The sequence below is a fragment of the Anopheles arabiensis genome, chromosome 3, assembly GCF_016920715.1.
Source record: "Anopheles arabiensis isolate DONGOLA chromosome 3, AaraD3, whole genome shotgun sequence".
Lineage (NCBI taxonomy): Eukaryota > Metazoa > Arthropoda > Insecta > Diptera > Culicidae > Anopheles > Anopheles arabiensis.
Genome location: NC_053518.1, coordinates 62683073 through 62702664, shown reverse-complemented (window position 1 = coordinate 62702664; position 19592 = coordinate 62683073). Strand labels below are relative to the sequence as shown.

At 39.2% G+C, this 19592-nt stretch overlaps 1 protein-coding gene across 28 annotated transcripts in view; it reads left to right on the top strand.

The window, feature by feature from the left end:
- Window positions 1-18986, top strand: part of LOC120900070 (plasma membrane calcium-transporting ATPase 1) — a 65578-nt gene extending 46592 nt beyond the window's left edge. For 23 of the 28 annotated variants that reach the window (XM_040306619.1, XM_040306618.1, XM_040306616.1 and 20 more), the window contains one exon: window positions 9470-18986. In XM_040306619.1, the coding sequence (XP_040162553.1) occupies window positions 9470-9507 (38 nt within the window). In that variant the 3' untranslated portion in view covers window positions 9508-18986. Of the gene's footprint in view, window positions 2664-5415; window positions 5994-9469 lie in introns of those variants that run through there. The other 5 variants (XM_040306621.1, XM_040306617.1, XM_040306614.1 and 2 more) reach the window with 2 other exon arrangements.
- The last annotated feature ends 606 nt before the right edge of the window (window positions 18987-19592 follow it).

Below are 19592 nucleotides of genomic sequence, written 5' to 3'. Positions count from 1 at the left end.
CTGACTTCACCCGTAGAGGTTGGATTGCCTGTGCCAACTGTCGAATTCGTACTTATATTAATTGGTACGGTTTTCCCCATGTTTTTTCCGCGTTTTTATATCAACCGGAGGTTGCTTTTAAGTTCAACCTTCAGCCAACTATCGAACATCCATCTAACAAGCATAGCAACTATAAAGCGTTAACGTATTGAATTCCTACTGTAGCTACTGAGTTTTTACATCACAGGCTTTTATTGCATTTGGGTTTGCTTTCTTTAGGGCATGAAATGTGCCTTCATTTTAAAGAAAAGGAAAACAAAATACTGCATGGGTCCATTTAATTTCCAAAACACAGTGCAATGCGGTTACTACTTGTTGCCAACAGAGAAAAACACCGACAAGTTTCGTTTAACAAAACTTACCGACTACTATCAAACGCATTGGACGACAACTCACGAGTGTAGGAAAACTTTGGTTGTATTTTGTTGAAATAAAGCTCGTTTCTAAACTTAACGCACAAACAGGAATTTTCCGTAGTCCACCCGCGCGAATACTGTCGCAGTCGTCCTGATGGGTTCATTGATTGTTCACCCTTGGACAATGCGATAATCTTCTTCGTCTTGCGTGATGCGTGAAACAATAAGGGACGATTAAAGAGATAAAAAAAAGCTCAAACTGCTGTAAAATGTGTTCACATTGGTGAGGAAAAGCAAACAATTTACACACTGTAGCTGAGTTTGATTTCCTTCTTTCTGCGCATACACTTTCGTTTAGTTAAGCAATTTATCGTTTTTTCTCCATTAAAGTTGTGTTCCTTGAGCTTAAACGTTTAACTATTTCAGTTTGTTTCTCTTTGGTTCTGTTTAAAATGATATGATTTTGTGTTTTGCCGGCACCGTGTTTTGCTAGTGTGTATATTTTTATATTCAAAATAATTGGTAAATTCTGCAAAAAAAAAAAATGTGTGTGTACAAGTGTGTGCGTGTGTCATTTAGTTTGTCTCTGTGTACGCATTGTTAATAGAATGTTTTTCTTTAGTATGTTATGATTGTTGTTGCTCTCAGTATATAATCGCACGATCGGTATGAGAGAGAAAAGAAAAGAGAGAGAGGCATTAAGGTGCATTCTATTGGTTATCCAGCTTCTTTGAGGTGATCTTAAGACATCTTTCACCGGGGGTTGTAGGTTCTTTCACCGCAAATATCCTGTTATTTTTTGCCCATTGCCCAGTAAGCAGTTTTGATCAGTTTTAGGAGGTTCCCTCAGTTTCTCACAAATAGAAGGTTTGTGACAGATTTCATTTACAGGTAGAAACAGCCAGCTAAGTAGAGTCCAGGGTGGTTTTGCAACCGTATTATTTTTAAGCAATTGTCTTAACTGGTAGTTGAAAACCGTACGAACAGTCCTTATTGCTAGTTAGCTCAAAGAGAGTAAGAACGATCTAACCTAACGGTCATTATGCAATGAAGTATTACGACCCAATGTGCTTTGATACCGCAATCGATTCAATCGATTCATCAATGCACTGTGCCAGAACACTTTTTTCACACGTGTCACGTGGTTTGGCAAAAACCCGACAGGATTGAATGACTAGAACGCGTGTCTAATTGCAGCGTGTAAGGATATAAAGTGAGAGACAATTAGCATAAAGCAACGAAAGAACGAAAAAAAAATCCTATAACCTCCGGGCTTGGAATTGTTAAGTAGAAAAGCGACATGCAGCTAGACTACTGCACACCTCCTCCTATATCCCTATCCCGCTCCATTCCTTTATGTACTTCCGATGATAGCGCCTTCCTTGATTTGATGTTGTTACATGTTGTTGTTACTTTAGTTTAAGTTTTAATCCTTAATTAACGATTAATGATTAATCTATCCCGCCCCGGTGCACGTTGTGTTTTTAGTAGTTTAATAAGATATGGCTGCAGTGAGATCAAACACAACAGGCGATAACATGTGTACGCAAAAGTAGATAGAGAGAGAGAGAAAGAGAAAACGAATGCGTTAACACAGGAAACAAATGAATGAGAGAAAGCTTAAGCGGAAAGCGTTACATTTTTGTGTTATTAAATCAGGATATCTATTTTTTGTTGGTGTTGCATACATGTTGCGCCCGAGCATACATGTCGTCCTGCGCGCGCGAGAGAGCAATAGCAAAATGCATCTGTAATTATTATTTATTTATCTATAAACCACTAATATAATTATGCCGCCCGGAAATTTAGTATGCCCCTCCTGAGATACCCCATTTTTTCCCATGTAATAGTGCGTCGCAACCGTCCGCTCGCCCTCCCTGGTTTTATCGTACGCTAATATTATTTACAATTCTTGCATGTAAACACAAGCAGCACACTTGCGCCCGCGCTTGACGATAGGAGGGAGAGGGCTCGATGGAGGGGATGCGATCAATGAATGAATGTAATAATGTTGTAGTCCAACCACCTCCCGTCCGGGTTTGGAAAAAAGTTGAAAAATAAACATATAACGGCAAAATCCTCCGCGCGCTTAACGCAACGCTCCCCATCAGCCACCTCCTCCGTCTGGAGACTACTAACGCAGGAAGTCTTTTTTATATTTTAGTTTACTTTCGATTTAGTATACTTTGTAAAAAAATACAGTGTGTTTTGAATATAGCAAATGAAATAAAATGAAACAAACAACCATAATGTGGCTCTCAAAACGAACGCATACGCCGCGCACCTCGTATCTGCTGCACAGTAATATCCAGCCCATTGCGCGCCACTGTAGGAATGCCGTGTGAATGTTGTGTCCCTCCCTGTCCTGATTTGTGTTACTTCCTTCTAAGAATTTATTCTTCTCCCTCAATTGCTCTTTAACCGTGGTTTGTGTAACGAATAATAGGAACAGGCAGGTGAATTCAATTTTCTAACTTTGCAACTAGCAGCAGCAGTAGCAGCAGCATACACACACACACATATAGCAGACACCCGCAGTGGTCCAGTCTTGAATGCCGCTTGTATTAATTGCGTCAGGAACAATGTTACGAGCTTAAATAAAGGGTCGAACCTTGTCTATACCCGTGTAGTTGTAGTATAACACAATGCCAGCTCACTCCAAATTCGGCCCTGGTGTTTAACATGTGTGTGTGTATGCGCCTGTGGGTGGATTCTGTTCTCCATGGTTTTGTTCCTATTGCTGTTGTATGCTCGTTTCCCAGTACTTTGTTTTACATTCCGTTGTTCTCATGTTGCCTGCGTCCTGTTGGGTTGGCGGTTGTTTAAACGATTATATTAATTTTCTGTTTTTTCTCTCTTTCTTTTCTTTCCCGTGGAATGATGTGTTTCTTTCACTTTGCTAGTTGTCGCTCTTAACAGTAAGGAATTGCGATAAGTGGTTGTCTTTATTCTTGGAGTTGTCCCCGTTTTCCTTCCTTACCTCATATGTTGATGTCTCCAATTTGTATAAATGTTCTTCCTTTCTTACTTACTATTTTGTTTTCTTTTGATTTTATTTATTATGTATGTGTTTTCATTTAATTTAACCTTTTTTTTCGTCTTTTTTCAGCTAGCCTAAGCTACAAGTAGTGCCAAAATAATGTATCTTTTTATTTAATATTTTTTGTGAATTTTTGTGTTGTTGTATTAATATTTGTAAAGTTTTTTATTTTTAGAAACTGGAAACAGACTCACCTCACTCACAACAACTACTACTACTACTACTAACCGCAGACAGCTGCCGCAGCTTTCTCCACTACACTTATAGGCTGAGCTGAAGTCTTACAAGAAAATAATGCAGAAGAAGAAAAGAACTATCAAGTATTATACAAAGGATATCTAACGAGAAAAATGGAAGAAAAACTAGGAAATAACAAGTACATAACAGGCAACAGTAGCTGTTGAAAGAACCAAAGAAGAAAAATACAGAACAAGCAGAACAAGTTAAACACGCACACACTCGTGCACATACACACCAGTACAACACATTTCAACACACAACAGCACACAAGGAACGAAGAACGAGTGAGTGGATGGGTGATGGTGCGCTGGTCGGTGATGATGGTGACAGGAAACGGAAATTAGTGAATGAGAAGAACAAAAACAAAAACTCCCATATGCTGTAGCGAAAATGACGAACAATTAGGCAAAAAAACAAAAACAAAAACAAAAAAAACGCATCGTACCAATCCTGATAGCGGCTGATAGGGATGAACTGCTGCTGTGTACAGTGTTAACACGTTCGCTCGTTTGTATGTTTATGTTTTTTTACGTTTCTGTTTCGTCTCTTGTATGTGTTCTGTCTGCATGTGTGCGCACACTGACGAGAATGCCATGGATGCGTGTGTGTGTGTGAATAAGCGGAAGTTAATTAAGTATCACTTTAACAAAAAAAAAAACAAAAGGATAAGCAACATACGCACAATGTGTGTATGTGGTCAAATGTTACATAGTAATTTCCTTTTAAATCGTGGCGATGCATTAAGGGTTGTTGGGTCGTAATGTGCTTTAAAGATGATGTTCAATGGAATGTATGTGTGTGGTGGTGTATTGTTGAAGGCACTGTCTTTGCCCACTATTACTCCTTGTACTGTGATTATAGCCTTTAAAAAGGATTTAACCCGTTTCCACCGGTGGTGGTGGCGTACCGCTCTCGTTTGAGCCTCTCGATTGTGGGTGAATGTATTATACAAACATGTTTTAAGTTTGTTCCTGTTTTTCGTTCGCTACATTCATTAGCGTACACGTGCGTAGAGATCATCGACTCGTTTTTATTGTTTAACAAACTCGTTTCATTGGTGCAATGTTAGTTTCTGTAGTAGGATCCGACTCCTATCATAGTTCCACATAGCAAGTCATAGACATTTTGCATAGCGTTCTTTTCATGTTTTTTTGTTGTTGTGTAAGTCAAACCACTCACACTCCCTCCGAACACCGAAACACGTTTCCAAATCACTGTAGTCGTAGAACCCACAAGATCATCCCACACCACCCCACATTAGTAGTGTGAGTTTCTTGTTGTGTACGTAAACTGTAATCAGAAAAAAACCCATCAAACTATTGTTTAAATTCGAAATGTTTGTGAAATGTCTATACGTATCTACACGTGTGGTTGTGCACCCTTTCTCCGGCCCGGTGGATGATGAATGCTCGGATGAATCAGTATGCAAGCGTGTGGTGTGTACCAAACATCACGTGCAATTTGTTTAGTTTTGTGTCCACCTGTTGTCTCACGCCCCACCCAGTGTACATTCCGCTTGTGCCCTATTCATCTAGCGCCCCTAGTGTGCCTGTGCCGCCTGTTGTATGTTTATTGCCTAGTTCGTCAGTAGTCGCGGATATGCAGTAGAGCCTGTTGAGCCGCTTGTTCTCCTGTTTGCGCAAGGATGATGATGATGATGACGATGATGGTTCGATGTTTCGGTTATCCCACAATTAAAACTTCCATATCGACCGTATGTGTGTGTGTGTGCTCTCTTAGATATGCATTTGCAGTAACTCGCCGTCTGGCTGACCAAATCCCAAGTTCCTGGCAATCTGATGAACCCACAAAAGAGCAGCTGCTACCACACTCACACATGCGAAGTGTGCTCTTTATCTCTTCTGAACTCTCTTGGACTAGGGGAACACGCTGCACAAGTGTCCGCGGTGGAACACATCCCTTCATCCCGAGCCGAGGAAAACATCGTCCGAAATGCCTGCCTGCCTGTGCCTGTTTTTAACCTCTTCTGTTGCGTGCTGCTCTCTCTCTAATGGCCGAACCGTGCGAAGCACGATGCTTGGTGCAAGATACGCAACTCTAGCTCTCTCTCTGCCGTTCTGTTGTTGTAGTGCGCCTCTGTTTTGCAGTGATAGTGACTAAACCTTGTAATAGAACCAAAACGAAACGAAAGAAGAAAAAGTAATACTACATCTTAGAGTAGCGTGTAGTAGCTGTGTTACTACTGATCACTACTGAAAATACTTCCGTTATCGTTGTTACTGCTCTTCTTCGCTCTATTCCATACTACACTAACCACCACTGCACACTGCGCAAAGGGTGGCGCAATTAGAGGAGAGGTGCGCATCTCTTCTACAAAGATGTAATATCCAGCTAGCTATTATAGCTATGAATAGTTTATTAGACGTAGAACCCGTTCTGTTTAGTTGTAAGATGACACATACACCCACAATTACAAACAAACACGCGCACATAAACACAAACACCTACCCTAAAAGCATAGTATTAGAACACGTCACAACACCAACACACACAGTTCGTGGGTTATGGCGTGAATCAGTAATAATAATATGTCATTAATATTGCTTGTCCATATTTTAGACTCTGTTGTTCGATTTTGTTCCCCACCAAACCGTTTGTTGTTACTAATGCAATTATATCGTTGCCTTACCTTTTCTCTTCCGTTTGTTAGTAATGAATGAATGAATGTGTTTGTTTTTTTTGTTGTTGTTTGCACCCATTAAGTTTGCAACAGTAATCAATGCAAGGAAAAAAGTTCAGCCTTTTCTTTAATTAATGCTTCAATAATAAATGCGCGTGATAGTATTAAAATTAAAATTTACTTACCAATGTACGAACCCGCCTTTACGAAGGAAAGCAGGCCCTTTTTGCTGCAAAACAAGAAAGAAACCAAAAATATGGCTATTAGGGTAATTCTTTTTATTTGTCTTCTTTGGAGCCGTTGCTTCATCAATGCGAGATTGGAGCGAGGACCCATTCCTGTGGGGAGTTTTTGGCTGCCCGGGATATAGTTCCATCTCCATCCGTATCGCGGGCATAACGATTCTTGTTACGATTTTTACGTTGTTTGATTCTTCCTCCCAACATGTGCTACTCTTTTACTACTATTTCTTCATTATCAGTTTCAACTTTCAACACACTCTGAAAGCAGTTCTTACATTACATTACGACACAAACTCAAAGACACACCGACACACGCACACAAACACAAATCGTCCAAACAATATGCAACAAAACATTTATTTCTTTACAACATAAGTGTCTCTACAAAACAACAATTCGATGTATTGTTAGTCAGTCTCTACCCTTTCTGTCAATGTGTCTCTCTTTCCATGTAACGTTGCTCTCTGATATTTTGTTTTGTCTTGGTTTTGTTGAAATTTTCTTTTTTTTATTCTCTCTAAATCTCTCTTTTATCTCTTTTTCTTATTACATTGTTAATTGTCTTTTTTTCTTATTTTTTCATTTATCGTTGTCAATGTTTAGTTTCTTTAAGTTATTAGCTCCTTTCTATGTGTACTTTCACACTTTCCCTTACCCCTTTGTAGCGTTCATGTTTTCGATCTGTCGTTTCCCTTCTACCTTCCTGTACTATTTAGTTTTCTTTCGTTTCCCTCTGTTTATAACTTTTGTCTTATTTCAACCTAATGATTGTCTCTGTGTTCGTCAAAACTGAAAACTTTTTGTTTGTCTGTTGTTTACGTTTTCTGCGTAATCTTCTTGTCTTGTCTTTGACACACATTGCAATACTGAGTTTAGTTCGCTCAATGTAAAGATTTAGCGAATAAACACTTCCGTTATACTTCCATATTTATCGTATGATTCGATTTGTTCGAATTATGTCTTCATTTCTTACGTAATGTCGAATTGGTTGTTTTGTCAATATGGATTTTGCGAAATGGCGTAACGTTTCTAACATTGAACAACTGTGGACAGTGTGAGTGTCATTTGTTAGCTTTCAGGTTGGTTCCCTTCACCAATACATTACAACGCAACATTGTGTGTAGTGTATTTGTTGTACAAGGCGGAAGAATAATACACACCACAATGAAAGCAATAAATGAAACAACAGCAAATCAAAAAAACTACAAAACAAAGAAACACATACTAAAAAGACGATATAAATACCCCATTTTATACCCACAACTTGTAACTTGCTAGAAATGAAAAAAAAAAATAATGGAAATCTGTTTCTACTTTATTTAGTTAAACCTGTTATTTCGCTGTTCTTATTTTCTATCCCATTAAACATTCCTTCCAAGTAATATCCCGTACAACGCTTTTCCACCCTTTGATCTCTTCTTTTTTCCCCTTTCTTTTCTGTACTACTTAAAAACATTGCTGCTTGGCCACCTTTGTTTCTTCCAAAACTTTTATACTGATAACACTCTTTATCTTTCTCTCTCTCTCTTCATCGTTTTTGCTACATCTATCTGTTTTCTACTCGGCTTGGTGTAATCTTCTCATTGGAACGAAATGTTTGATTTGGATGATAAACAATGTGAAATATGGCGTTTAATCGCCAATCGTCTCGATGAAAATAGCCCGAATAGTTTTATTTCAGTATAGCTAGTGCATTTGAAGAACAGAAAACAGTTTTAAACATTTTTTTTACTTTTCGCGAATTCGAGACCTGTATATTATAAATAATTATTCTCAAATGTTGTATATTATAATTCAATTCGATTGACCACTACTACTAGCATTTGCGTTTGTTTGTGTCCCTTTGTGTAGAACATCCTCAAATTGTAATACATTGCTCTTTTATCAAGCATCTAAAAAAAGCAAAAGTAATGAAACAAAAATTGGAAAACTATTCTCTAAGGAACCATTTTAGGTTTCAATAATACAATGTTGCACCCAAAAGTTTTACCTCTTTGCTACCGACATGGATAACACTGTTTCATCCTATGTACAGCACCGATTTACTACTTACCTTGTATTTTAAAACGAGTTGTTTATGCACAGTAAAATCTTACGAAAATAGCTTTGTTTGATTGTATTTCAACATGATTACTATAACTATATTACTCCGCAAGATGGAGTTCACACACAAACCGTGTTTGTTTCCCACGTTCCAAATGAGATTGCAAAAAAAATCATCCATAACTCACTAATGCACCACACTTTGTTTTGCGATCTTCCTTTATGAATCTTCATAGTGTCTTCCCTCCATTCCTACACGCATTTTCTTCCTCCTTCCTATTTCTTTTATTTTTTCTCTTTTATTTTTCTTTTTTTTTCGTTTGCTTCTTTTATGCTACTCTTTTCCTCTGGTTTTACCATTTTTCTACTTCTATCTCTCTTTTTACTCTTTTTCTCCATCTTCTTCTTCTCTTCTTCTTCTCTCTGTTCTTCGCTGATTCTATTTTTCAAGCGCACGCTCGAAGGAGATTCGCGGTTGCATGATTGTCCACGATCGTAATACCCCCTCGTAATCTCCTTCCTGTTTGTAATCTTTTCTAATATAAATACACAACAAATATATAAACCTTTCTGCTCTGTACCGCTTTCACAAACTATCCAACCCTATCTCTTCTTCTGCATATACAACTTTCCCAGTCCCTCCTGAGCTAATCTAATCCGTTTTCCCTATGATCCGGTTTGTTCAAACGAAACAAACTAAAATATATGTTCCCCGCTCTTTCTAACATCCTAACCCGAATAACATCCGCTCTCCATCCTCGCCAAGCTCCACTCCCACCCGAAAAGAAAAAAAAGAATCAAAAATCGTCTGCCTAAATTTTACTGAAATGTCTCTCTCAACTTTCCTTTCTTTTTTAATTTCTTACAGAGAAATTCGCGGTATGGACAAAATCGACAACAGTCTAAAATCAGATTCCTTCCTTTGCTCTTGAATGTATAACATGATGAGATGATGAGATGAGGAGATGAGTTAATCCTGAGACAGAATGAGCTGAGAACAGTAGAACGGAGTAAACAATTCGAACAAAAACTCACACATAAACACACACACATACACTCAGGGTGTGGGTGAACCGCGTTGTAGAAAGCTTTGTGTGTCACACGGGTGGTGGCGTCGCGCGATCCATTTAAACCGAGATAGATCACGCGCCGATCGCCCTAGGCCGTCGCCGAACATGTTGGCTAGGAGACTGTGAGGAAGCGTTACTAGACACAGAAACACACAGAGAAATACACAAACACACACGGTACCTTAGAGCGCGAGCGCGCACGGCTCTAAATGATGCTTCAGCTGTATAGAAACAATGCACCGGTAGTGGCGGCCGAACTACTGTTGTACAGGTGCAATCCCCACGACCGCTGCCGCAGTCGTATTTAAAAAGAACCAAAAACAAACCATATTAGTAAGGCAGAAGCAGTACACTGCATCAAGGGGATGAGCAGAGGCAGCGGGGCACAGCAACAGCAGCAGCGGCAAGTATCAGCAGTATCAGCAACAGCAGCAGCAACAACAGAAGGCAAAGTTTAATAGTTTTATAATGAAAAACATACACACACAATGATTCCACTGCGAGACCTAGAGCCAGTAGAAAGTGAACGCGCATCTTCTCCATTTCGCGGAACAGGAAACTAGGATAAGGCAATGCGCGCGTGCCGCACTTGCGTTCTTGATTGCTCCGATGATCGATGGTCGTTGTTGTTGGCGCACGCTTCGATATTTGCTCCCTGCGATCGTAACCGCCTCTGCGTGTCACTTTATCGAGCTTTTGCGGCACGACGAACCACGTACGACGGTGTCACAGACGGAGAGCAGTGCGCGTTCCAGTTAAAACAGTCGGCAGTTGCGATAGAAAACAGTGCGTAAGGATTCCAAAAGGTATCCTAACCGATCGTTTTGGTAGCGAAAGTGTTGAGCAATAGCAACTTAAAATGAAGAAGTAAACAAAAAAATAGTACGAAAAGAGATAGTTAAATGCACGGATTCGTTTGAAGCAGATGCATTAAATTGTTATCAGCATGAACAAAAAATCACAAACAAACAAAACAAAGCCGAAGAAAAGGAAAAAAGCAGAACATAGCGAGCATAACAATTTAATTTAAACGAAACAAAACATGTGCAAAAAACGATAAACACAGAACAATTTATCGAGAGAGTATTATTGTGTACCGTTTGATGTTTTTGTTCGAACACGTGTGTAGGCTAATGGAAAAATTAATTATACAAGAAAGGAAAAGTTCTATGTTACACATCTTATTATTAATGAAACAAACAAACAAAAAAGAAAAACGTCACGATACGGGGCGCGAACGTCACAGGACAACCACTAAAGCAAGGACGATGGAAAATGTCGAAAGAGTGTATAGAAAAAGAGTGTTGAGGAAGATTTGAATGCTGATGAGAAGAGCGTTGATACGCAAAGAAAGGAACTCTCTGTCAGGTGGTAGAAATAATCAAGGACACAAAAACACGTACACATGTGCACTCTTTCACACGCACATACACAAATACACACACACATACATTGATGAATCAAAAATCGAATCGATTGATAGTTAAGCAAGATTCACTCCTTCCCTCCTCACACACTCTTCCCCCATTTGCTATCTAGGATTAGTACTAGTGCACTACTAACTTATTTTAAATATAAAACCCCCCATCAAATGCGACAGACTAGTTAAGCGGAAAAGAATAAGAATAGAACGGAAAAATCCATTGGGAAACAAAAGAAGCAATCAAAGTTGACTCGTTTTTGGATAGAAAGAGAGAGAGAGAGGTGAAAATTACGAATTAAATAGTAGGCAAGGAAGCTAAGAGTCCGTTTCGCAACATTCACATACGGGTTTTTGAGAAGTTAGGTACAGTTTTCGGTTCCGGTCCGGCACCAGTGTTTCGGTCGGTGAATGGTGAACGGTTTTCAGTTTTGGCACACCTACCACCTTAATGTGGCCCGAGCAAAGCATTGAAAGCAGAAGAAATGAAGCACTTTCGCGAGCAATCGGCAGACACTGGCGAAGAGGAGAAGCGCGTTGTGTGAGGTCACATTCGGGAACGGATGCGGGTGAGCACAGTGGTACAACCAAGAGCAACGGTAGGAACAACACATCGGAGGGATACCTTTTGATTGGGTAGTAGAAGAGGGACCGTGCAGTAGTAGAGTGTGGAATTGGACCAGACAATTGGATATCAGGACCTTTATCCTTCTGCCACTTTTCCCCTCTCCTGTGTATATCCGTCGATGAAGAGGGAAGCGATACGGCTGGAAGCAGCAAACGGTTGAAAGTGCAGCGTGGATTGTGGCGTGTTTAGCACGAGAGAGAGAGAGATAAGAGAGAAGATCTGTGATAGTTTGTGCGTGGTGCTGCCAGGTGAAATGGTCTGCATGCTGGAATGTCGTGATCAGTTGTGTGCGTTGAATTGCGGGTGTTTGTCGCTTCCCCGTTTGAAAGTTGGACCATTTTGTTTGCAATGACTTTGTCGTTTCGTCTGTCTGATGGTGGTGGAATCGCACGCTCTCGAGGATTGAGCTAGAAATGACCCCACCATCCCATATGTAATCCCATATCGGATGTAACTCTGCGCCGATGGTTTAATGTCGTCAAAATATGCTGTTTAGTTAACATTAGACTGCTGTTGCTATCATTCTGCTTTTTCGGACAGCATCGATCAGAGATCAAATCTCAAAAGATTCTGTCGTTTTAGCTATATGAGCGAGTGACGTCATCGGACATTTCATGCCTCTCAGACTTCAGAGTTCGAAGAACTACCTGGAAGAAGAGTTGGTTCATTATGTTCAAACGCCATATTTCGGCCGACTTTGATTGCTTGGGACAGAGTTGCAACAAATGTGGTAACACCTTGAGCGCTACGTGTGTGTTGAAATGTGTGTGTGTGTGTGTGTGTGTGTGCGTGAGAATCATTGTGCGTGCGTGCGTGTGTGTGTGTGTGAGAGAGAGAGAGAGAGAGTGTGTGTTTGTAAGCGTCGAAATCATGTTAGTTACAGTTTCTTCGAAACAATCGTTGTCCGTTCTCGGTTTTTGTGTTTCATTAGGATTAGGAGCCAGTGTCTCCGGTTCGTTCTGTTCAGTAGCCAGGAGAGAGGAGTAATAGCGATAAGTATACAGTAGTAGCCTTTTAAGAAAGTAAACCGGCCGCACTCGGTCATACTTTCTGTCGTCCCACCCCCCACGCAGCTTCCCCACGGGAGTGCGCGAGCGCGCGCGGGATGGGAAAGCGGGAATCGGAAGCTCGGGAGGATCGTTCGGAAGCAAACACTACCAGTTACACTTAAAGTGACAAATTTCTATTTCTATAAGTAAGAGATACAGCACTTTACTTAGTGATAGCATAAGTATAAAGTACACAGATACACACACACACACAAACATACTATAACAATCTAGTGCAATACACAAGATATCGAGACAATGGAGTGGATACCAGCCGGAAAAGAAGGCAAAACTCGAAAGAGAAGATAATTAATCATATAAAACAACAGCCACACTACACCCAACCAACCAACCCGTGTACGTACGTTGACGTTTATTACAATTGCACAGAGTTTTGTTTATAAAAATTTGAACGACCGATCGATCGCGGCTAGTCCATACAACGCGACCGAAGGAAGCAAAGCGATATACACGTGGCCAGTAAAGTTGATTGCGCATGTGAGCATGTGTTGCAGATCGACTATGTCGAGATCAGTATGTCGAAATTGTTACCGAAAACCAAAACAAAACAAAACAAAAATGTGTGCGTATTAGAGCGAGCGAACGTGTGTTGAATACCACAAACAACCAAAACGGAGCCAACCAAATGATAAAATAAAATAAAACTAAAATAAAAGTATAGTTATCCTCCTTCGCAATAAAGGAAACCAAAAACACACCCACGCCCTTAAAAAGTTATCATGTAACATCTTACAACGGCAACAACACCCGAAACTTGAATGGGGGAAACAAACTAAAAAAAAAATAATGCAAAACCAGAACTTACCGAAAACAAAAAAATAACCAACCAACCAAACAAACAGTGGAAAAGTTGACCGCAACATCGTTTGAATGTAGTTAATTGCAGTAAATAAAGGCATTTTAATGACAACAAGTTTCGATTCTCGATTCTTTAACGCTAGCAAATCGAAAAGGAGGGGCTAATGGTAGTGAACAAGGAGAATTACCGTGTTGCAAGTGAAATATTTCAAGTACTAGATCCGAGATAGTATCTACAATAGTTTAATAACACTCGGTAGTGACCAGTGTGTTGCGCACGACACACAGACGGAGTTGTGCGATGGAAAATACAAGGAGGGAGTCGTAATCATTTGTTTGGGGAAATATGAACATTCGGATGAGCTAATTAAAACCCATGCACACTTACCAAAAAACATGCAAAACGAAAGCGTTCTGCTAACAGTGAACAAACGCACTATGGAAGCAAACTAGCACGTACTTGAAATAAAAAATTAAAACAAAGCAAACAAAAAAATAAGAAAACTTACATGATGTAAGTAAAGAAAGCGTAACACCAAAGTCAAAGAACTTAAACCAACTCGATGATACATCCCTTTCCCATTCGCACCGCGGCATTACGCCATCCTCCGAAGTGAGGTGTCCTGTACGAGCGGACTTTAAGCATCTGTTCTTCTTTCATCCCATTATAAATGGCGTCGCTTACGATATATCAGTAGAGTATTCCGATACTGTAGTTTTCTGGTCTGGATTAATGGGAACAAAGATTTAGTTACTTTGTCATCCACTTTCTTCACTCTCCCTCAAGTGCTGCTCACAATCTATGTGTTCTCCCTTTTGCGCAAATGTACATCTCGCTGTGAAGCAAAGAAACCCCATTGACCTCATTTTGGTTCCGATTCTTCGATGGTCCCCTAAAACAATTTCCCATTTTTGTGACATTGCGTCATAAGTGGCAGGCATGTCTTTTTGTTTTTGCTACTTCTTCTTCCAGTATATGGGATATGGCTCTTACGAAATAAGATTGTAATGTAAAATATTCGCACTCGCGGTTAGTCAAGAAAGTATTAAAGGGGCATGTTTACTTACATAGTATAGATAAATGAAAAAAAAAAAACTTGGGGCTGTAATGCAGAACTCGGGCCTCGATGTCACCCGTCTCGGTAGAGATAATCAAACGGAGCGGAACTCAGCCAGGGGTTTGGAGAAGCAAGTGGGGGTTGGGAGCGATAAGAAGCAATTAGTGACATTATTAGTAGTAGTCGTACGGTAATACTATTTATTATGACGTTTCTGACGTTTGTTTGTTGCGTGTGTGTTCCACAGCAACGTTGGCTTATCTCTCCCCCCTCCCAGCCACACTCTACTCTTTCGATCGGTAGAGGGGAGAAAAGCATTGTTTACTTAGGAATCGTTAGCACATTGGTGCGTTACTGTTCGTTACCCGTTTTGGATGCGTTACGTTGGTTAAGTTATGTTTAAGGGAAGCGGTGTTCACGCCCTCTTACTATTTAGACGATTGTGTTTCGCGCATGCATTGTTAGAGTTTTGTTCAGTAGAAGTGAAAATAACAACAACAAACATACACACATTCTACCTGGTATGCGTACTCAATAAATGGTATGCGGTGTGTCGATAAAGTGGACACTACTGTACGTTTACCACTCACCACATCCAGCCACATCCAGCGCGCATAAATGCGTTTTCAGTTGTAACACTTCATAACAGTAATAACATTAAACTCTAGAGTATCTAGATGTGGAGCAATGGTGCGTACGAGGCGTAATTCGAGATAAACGATAAAAAGGGCTAAAACAAAAATGATATCTACGAATGTAGAAATAACAAACAACCATACCAGGAGGTGCAAACCATACCAGAGGAAGATTTTATCGAGGTGAAAAAAGCAACTGAAAAAACAACAACCATAAGCCAGCGTACCAAATACAACCGCAAGCAATGAAACAGTACGTTGTAATTGCACTACTTGATATGTAGATGTTCCTCTCAGTTTGCCTTTTCATTGAGCTAAGACAATGACTTATAAACACTTTATCCGAGCGACACTACCTTAATATGTGTACAATTGGTGCGTTACTCAGATGTTTACAAACCGTTTGGTTCAAAATCATGGCGAGTGAATGCGTTTCTACGGGGAATTATATTCCCAGATATTCCCTTCCCTATGTTAGACACTTTCATTTACCGCTGGTTTTCTAGAGGCACGGTGACATTTATTGTGATTTTGTAATGATTTCGAGGAAGTTTCTTAACTGTATTCGACCGATTAGGACTACTATGCTGAGTTTAATCATGCGCCTCTATTGTAATATCTCATCCGCTGTTGTAGTAATGCTTTTGTTTCATAAAACCATGCAAATTAATCCTTGTTGTCACCACGGAGTTAGAGGTAACATGACTTAATGTCAATGAGGATTGCCAACTGTGTTAGTTACCGTTGCAGATATGTAGATTGAGAATATTAGTATTTGATGTAATGTTGGTTAATGTCAGATTTTATTACACATTTTATACATTACGAGGAACTTAATGCTCCTGTCAAGCTTTTGGCGCTCACCGTGCCTTTACCATGCGCTATATTGACGACTGCCGACAGTTTCGTTTTCAGATAATTTCTTATAATTGTTTACATTGTAAAATCTTCCAGAGGACCGATTTTTTTTAACAACCAATAGTGATCGCTACCCTACTCCACCATCGCCTTTTTCTTCCTTCCCCACCTTCTGGGTTCGATAGTCCCCGAGCTGTCTGCTTCCCGGTATAAATGAGGAAGTCCTCCACCCCCCCGTGGCAGAAAATTCGTACTGTCGATATATAGTTAAAAGTTAAAAAAAAAACAAACAAAATCAAGCTTTAACGAGTAGAGAACACTAAATAACCCAGCTCTCCTCTCGACACTCTCGAACTGTAAATCTCTCTTGTACGTTAGTGTATGTGTGTATATCCTCCCTAGCCGGTCAGTCGTGCCAGTCCCTATCTCCCCGCCGGAGTTCCTCGAACACTTCAGTACCCCCAAACCTTCCTCCAAAATTTGTTCACTTTCTTGTCGTGTCTTATGTTAGAATAAAAAAAAAAGAGAGAAAAATGTTAATAAGATGTTTTCCTTCCACTAGCTTTTGGGATGCGGTACAGAGGACGTGTGTGTGTATGTGTGCTCCCATTTAGCTACTGGTCACTAAAAGCCTTCGAAACTAAAACAATCCCTTGGTGCTGGTGCACAACAAAAAAGAGTGGAAAACAGTAATAAGAACAGGGCGGTACACAGGCTGGCAATACAGAAGTTGTTTCAAACTGCAGAAATAACATCGCAAAGTAAGAGGCACACATGTGTTAAACCGCACGTGGCGAGAGCAAACACATGCAAGAATTTCACATGTTTTCTCTGGTTTAAGTTTGTATCATAGGAATAGAAGAGTAATTAAATAAACAAAACACAGAAGAAAAAACAACCAAATCACATTCAAAACGTATGTATATCTTTAAACAAAACGGATACGATATTAAGTTAGGGTTTAGCAAGGGAAACGTGACATAACACTCACTCACACCTGGACACATGGACACACAAAAACCTTGTTACAAAATAAAGCTATGAATGATTAAAAAAAAAACAGAAACACACACGCCTGTTTGTGTGTCAGTGTAAGTGTTTGTATTCAAATCCGAGTGAAGATATCTACTTAGAATTGAACGTCTTGTTGCAAGGCGCGTTTGTCCGCACATCTAGGAGATGTTGATGTTTTGCTTTCCTTCGTCCTTTCTCTATATAACAGGATCGTTGTGCATGCAAGTGGATATAGGTGGTATATCTTCGAATGGATTTTACACACAAACATATACACAAACACATGTACTTACAAAAAAAACAGACATTATACACCTTAAAATAAACACCTCTACTTAAGACCATCCCTTGAGAGCTTGTTTGTTTTAGCGTGTGTGATGAAGTGTCGTGAAACATTTAATAAACGCCAAAGTGTTGCTCGAACTTTACCAAAGCGCAAGCGATAGTAATGCAAAGAATGAGTCTTATTAGTGTATTAGTATCACAGCAACGCGGGAACAGTAATATGCAATTTAGCCTGCGTTTCGGATAAGGGCTAAAAAACATAATACACAACACTTAACGGTAAACAGTGCATACACTTACATATTACACAAAAAACCCAGGGAATGTAAGATAGAGCCCCCCCTTCCTCCCCCTTTAAAACAGGAAAGCATGAAAAAGAGATTGTAACCCACCCTATATGAAATACATTTTTAAACGGAATACGTTTTACCTCTTGTTCTGTTGAGCGAAAAGTGCGCTGCAACAATGTAGAAAAGGTAACAAGATAACAACAAGAAAGCATATATTTGAATGTTCTTGTTTCTTGAAGTACTATCATATTCTATCTTAATCTTTCCTCTTTTTTGCATTTCATTATCAAATTAGAAGTGTTTATTTATTCAGCGTGTTAGTTTGAGCCTTATTGTAACTTTTTTTATAGCGTTTCTGAGAGAAAAAAAAACACTCATCACAAAATTTAACAGCGAAGGAATTCCTTTCAACATTTAACAAACTAAATCAAACTTCACACGAAGGAACCAAAACTATAAATGAAAAAATGAGACAAAAAAAACAAAACAAAAATAAATTTAAGAACAACTTTCGAAGAGTTCAAAGAGAACAAAGATAGTAAGAATGGTTATATCTAGTCTAAACTAATAGTAGTTCATAAAGGAATACACACAAACACACAATATAAGAAACGATTTAATTCATCCACAACAAAAAAGTTAGCGAAATTTGAACACAAAAGTTAATAAAGCAAATAGAAGTGACAGTGAAAAAAGTTCTAAAAAGCACTAACAACACGTGCAAAACCAAGCGATACAGAGGACGATGATAATAAAGAGAGGAAAAATCTTTTAAAAATAACCATACCAACCCAATGATGCGACATTAGGCATCCGAGCTTGGTTAAAATGGCAGTTTACGGTTTGCAGTTCACCCAGCACTATTACCGAGTACCAAGGGGTGTAGTATTACCGACACTCGGACATTGCAACTGGATGGCTTCGAGACGATGTACATTCAACCGGCAACAACATGCGATCTCCTCTCACATTCGCCATTTGCATTCGCGGTTTTAGTACGTTAGGGCGATGATTGCGTACTATGTATCATTGCACACAAGACGAATTAAATAACTTCTACCCATACCGAGTAATAAGTAATACAAGTAAAGTTTAAACGGAACACCGCACATAAACACCTCATTAACACGGGTGAAAGCAGAATAGAAACATCTGCAAAAGAAGGTAAATGTGAAATGGGATAGCTTACGTGCGCAATAACAACAAATCGTTTCGTTCTTCAAACAACTCGAACAAAATAAAAATGATATGAAAACTTATTGATTTTACTGTACATTGTTATTGATGATTACAAATAAAGTCATAGATATATAACATTAAAGAGGGGGAACGAGAAAGAACGGAATGCTAAAGACCTGACGGAATGCATACCAAACAACAGCAAAATGGAGCTAAACAAATGAAATGAATACATGAAAAATATTTAAAAAAAAACAATAAAATGCATTGAAAAAATACATCCCAAAAATATTGAATCATTTAAGGTATGTTTTATTAGTGTTGTTCTACCTCCGGGTTATTTAATCTTGTTGAAAGTGATATCACAAAATAGTAGCAGAGTAGATACAGTGGCTCATTAAATTCACTATGTTTGCAGATATCTTGTAAATACTGTGGACCAGTTCTACAGTTCTCCAGCGGACCAATACCAGTTCTCAAAATAGACTTAAAACTTTGATCTCATTCTATAGTCAATCTTTCTGAGCATCCTGAGTAAGGCACTTTATAAAACTTTGTTTGACTATTTCTGGCCAAAATAATCAAAAACACCATAATTGGAAGTTAAACAAATTATATTGGTTATGATTGAATTTGTCAACTTTGGGGTTAAAAATTGAACGACCAAAAGATTATTTTTATTTTTG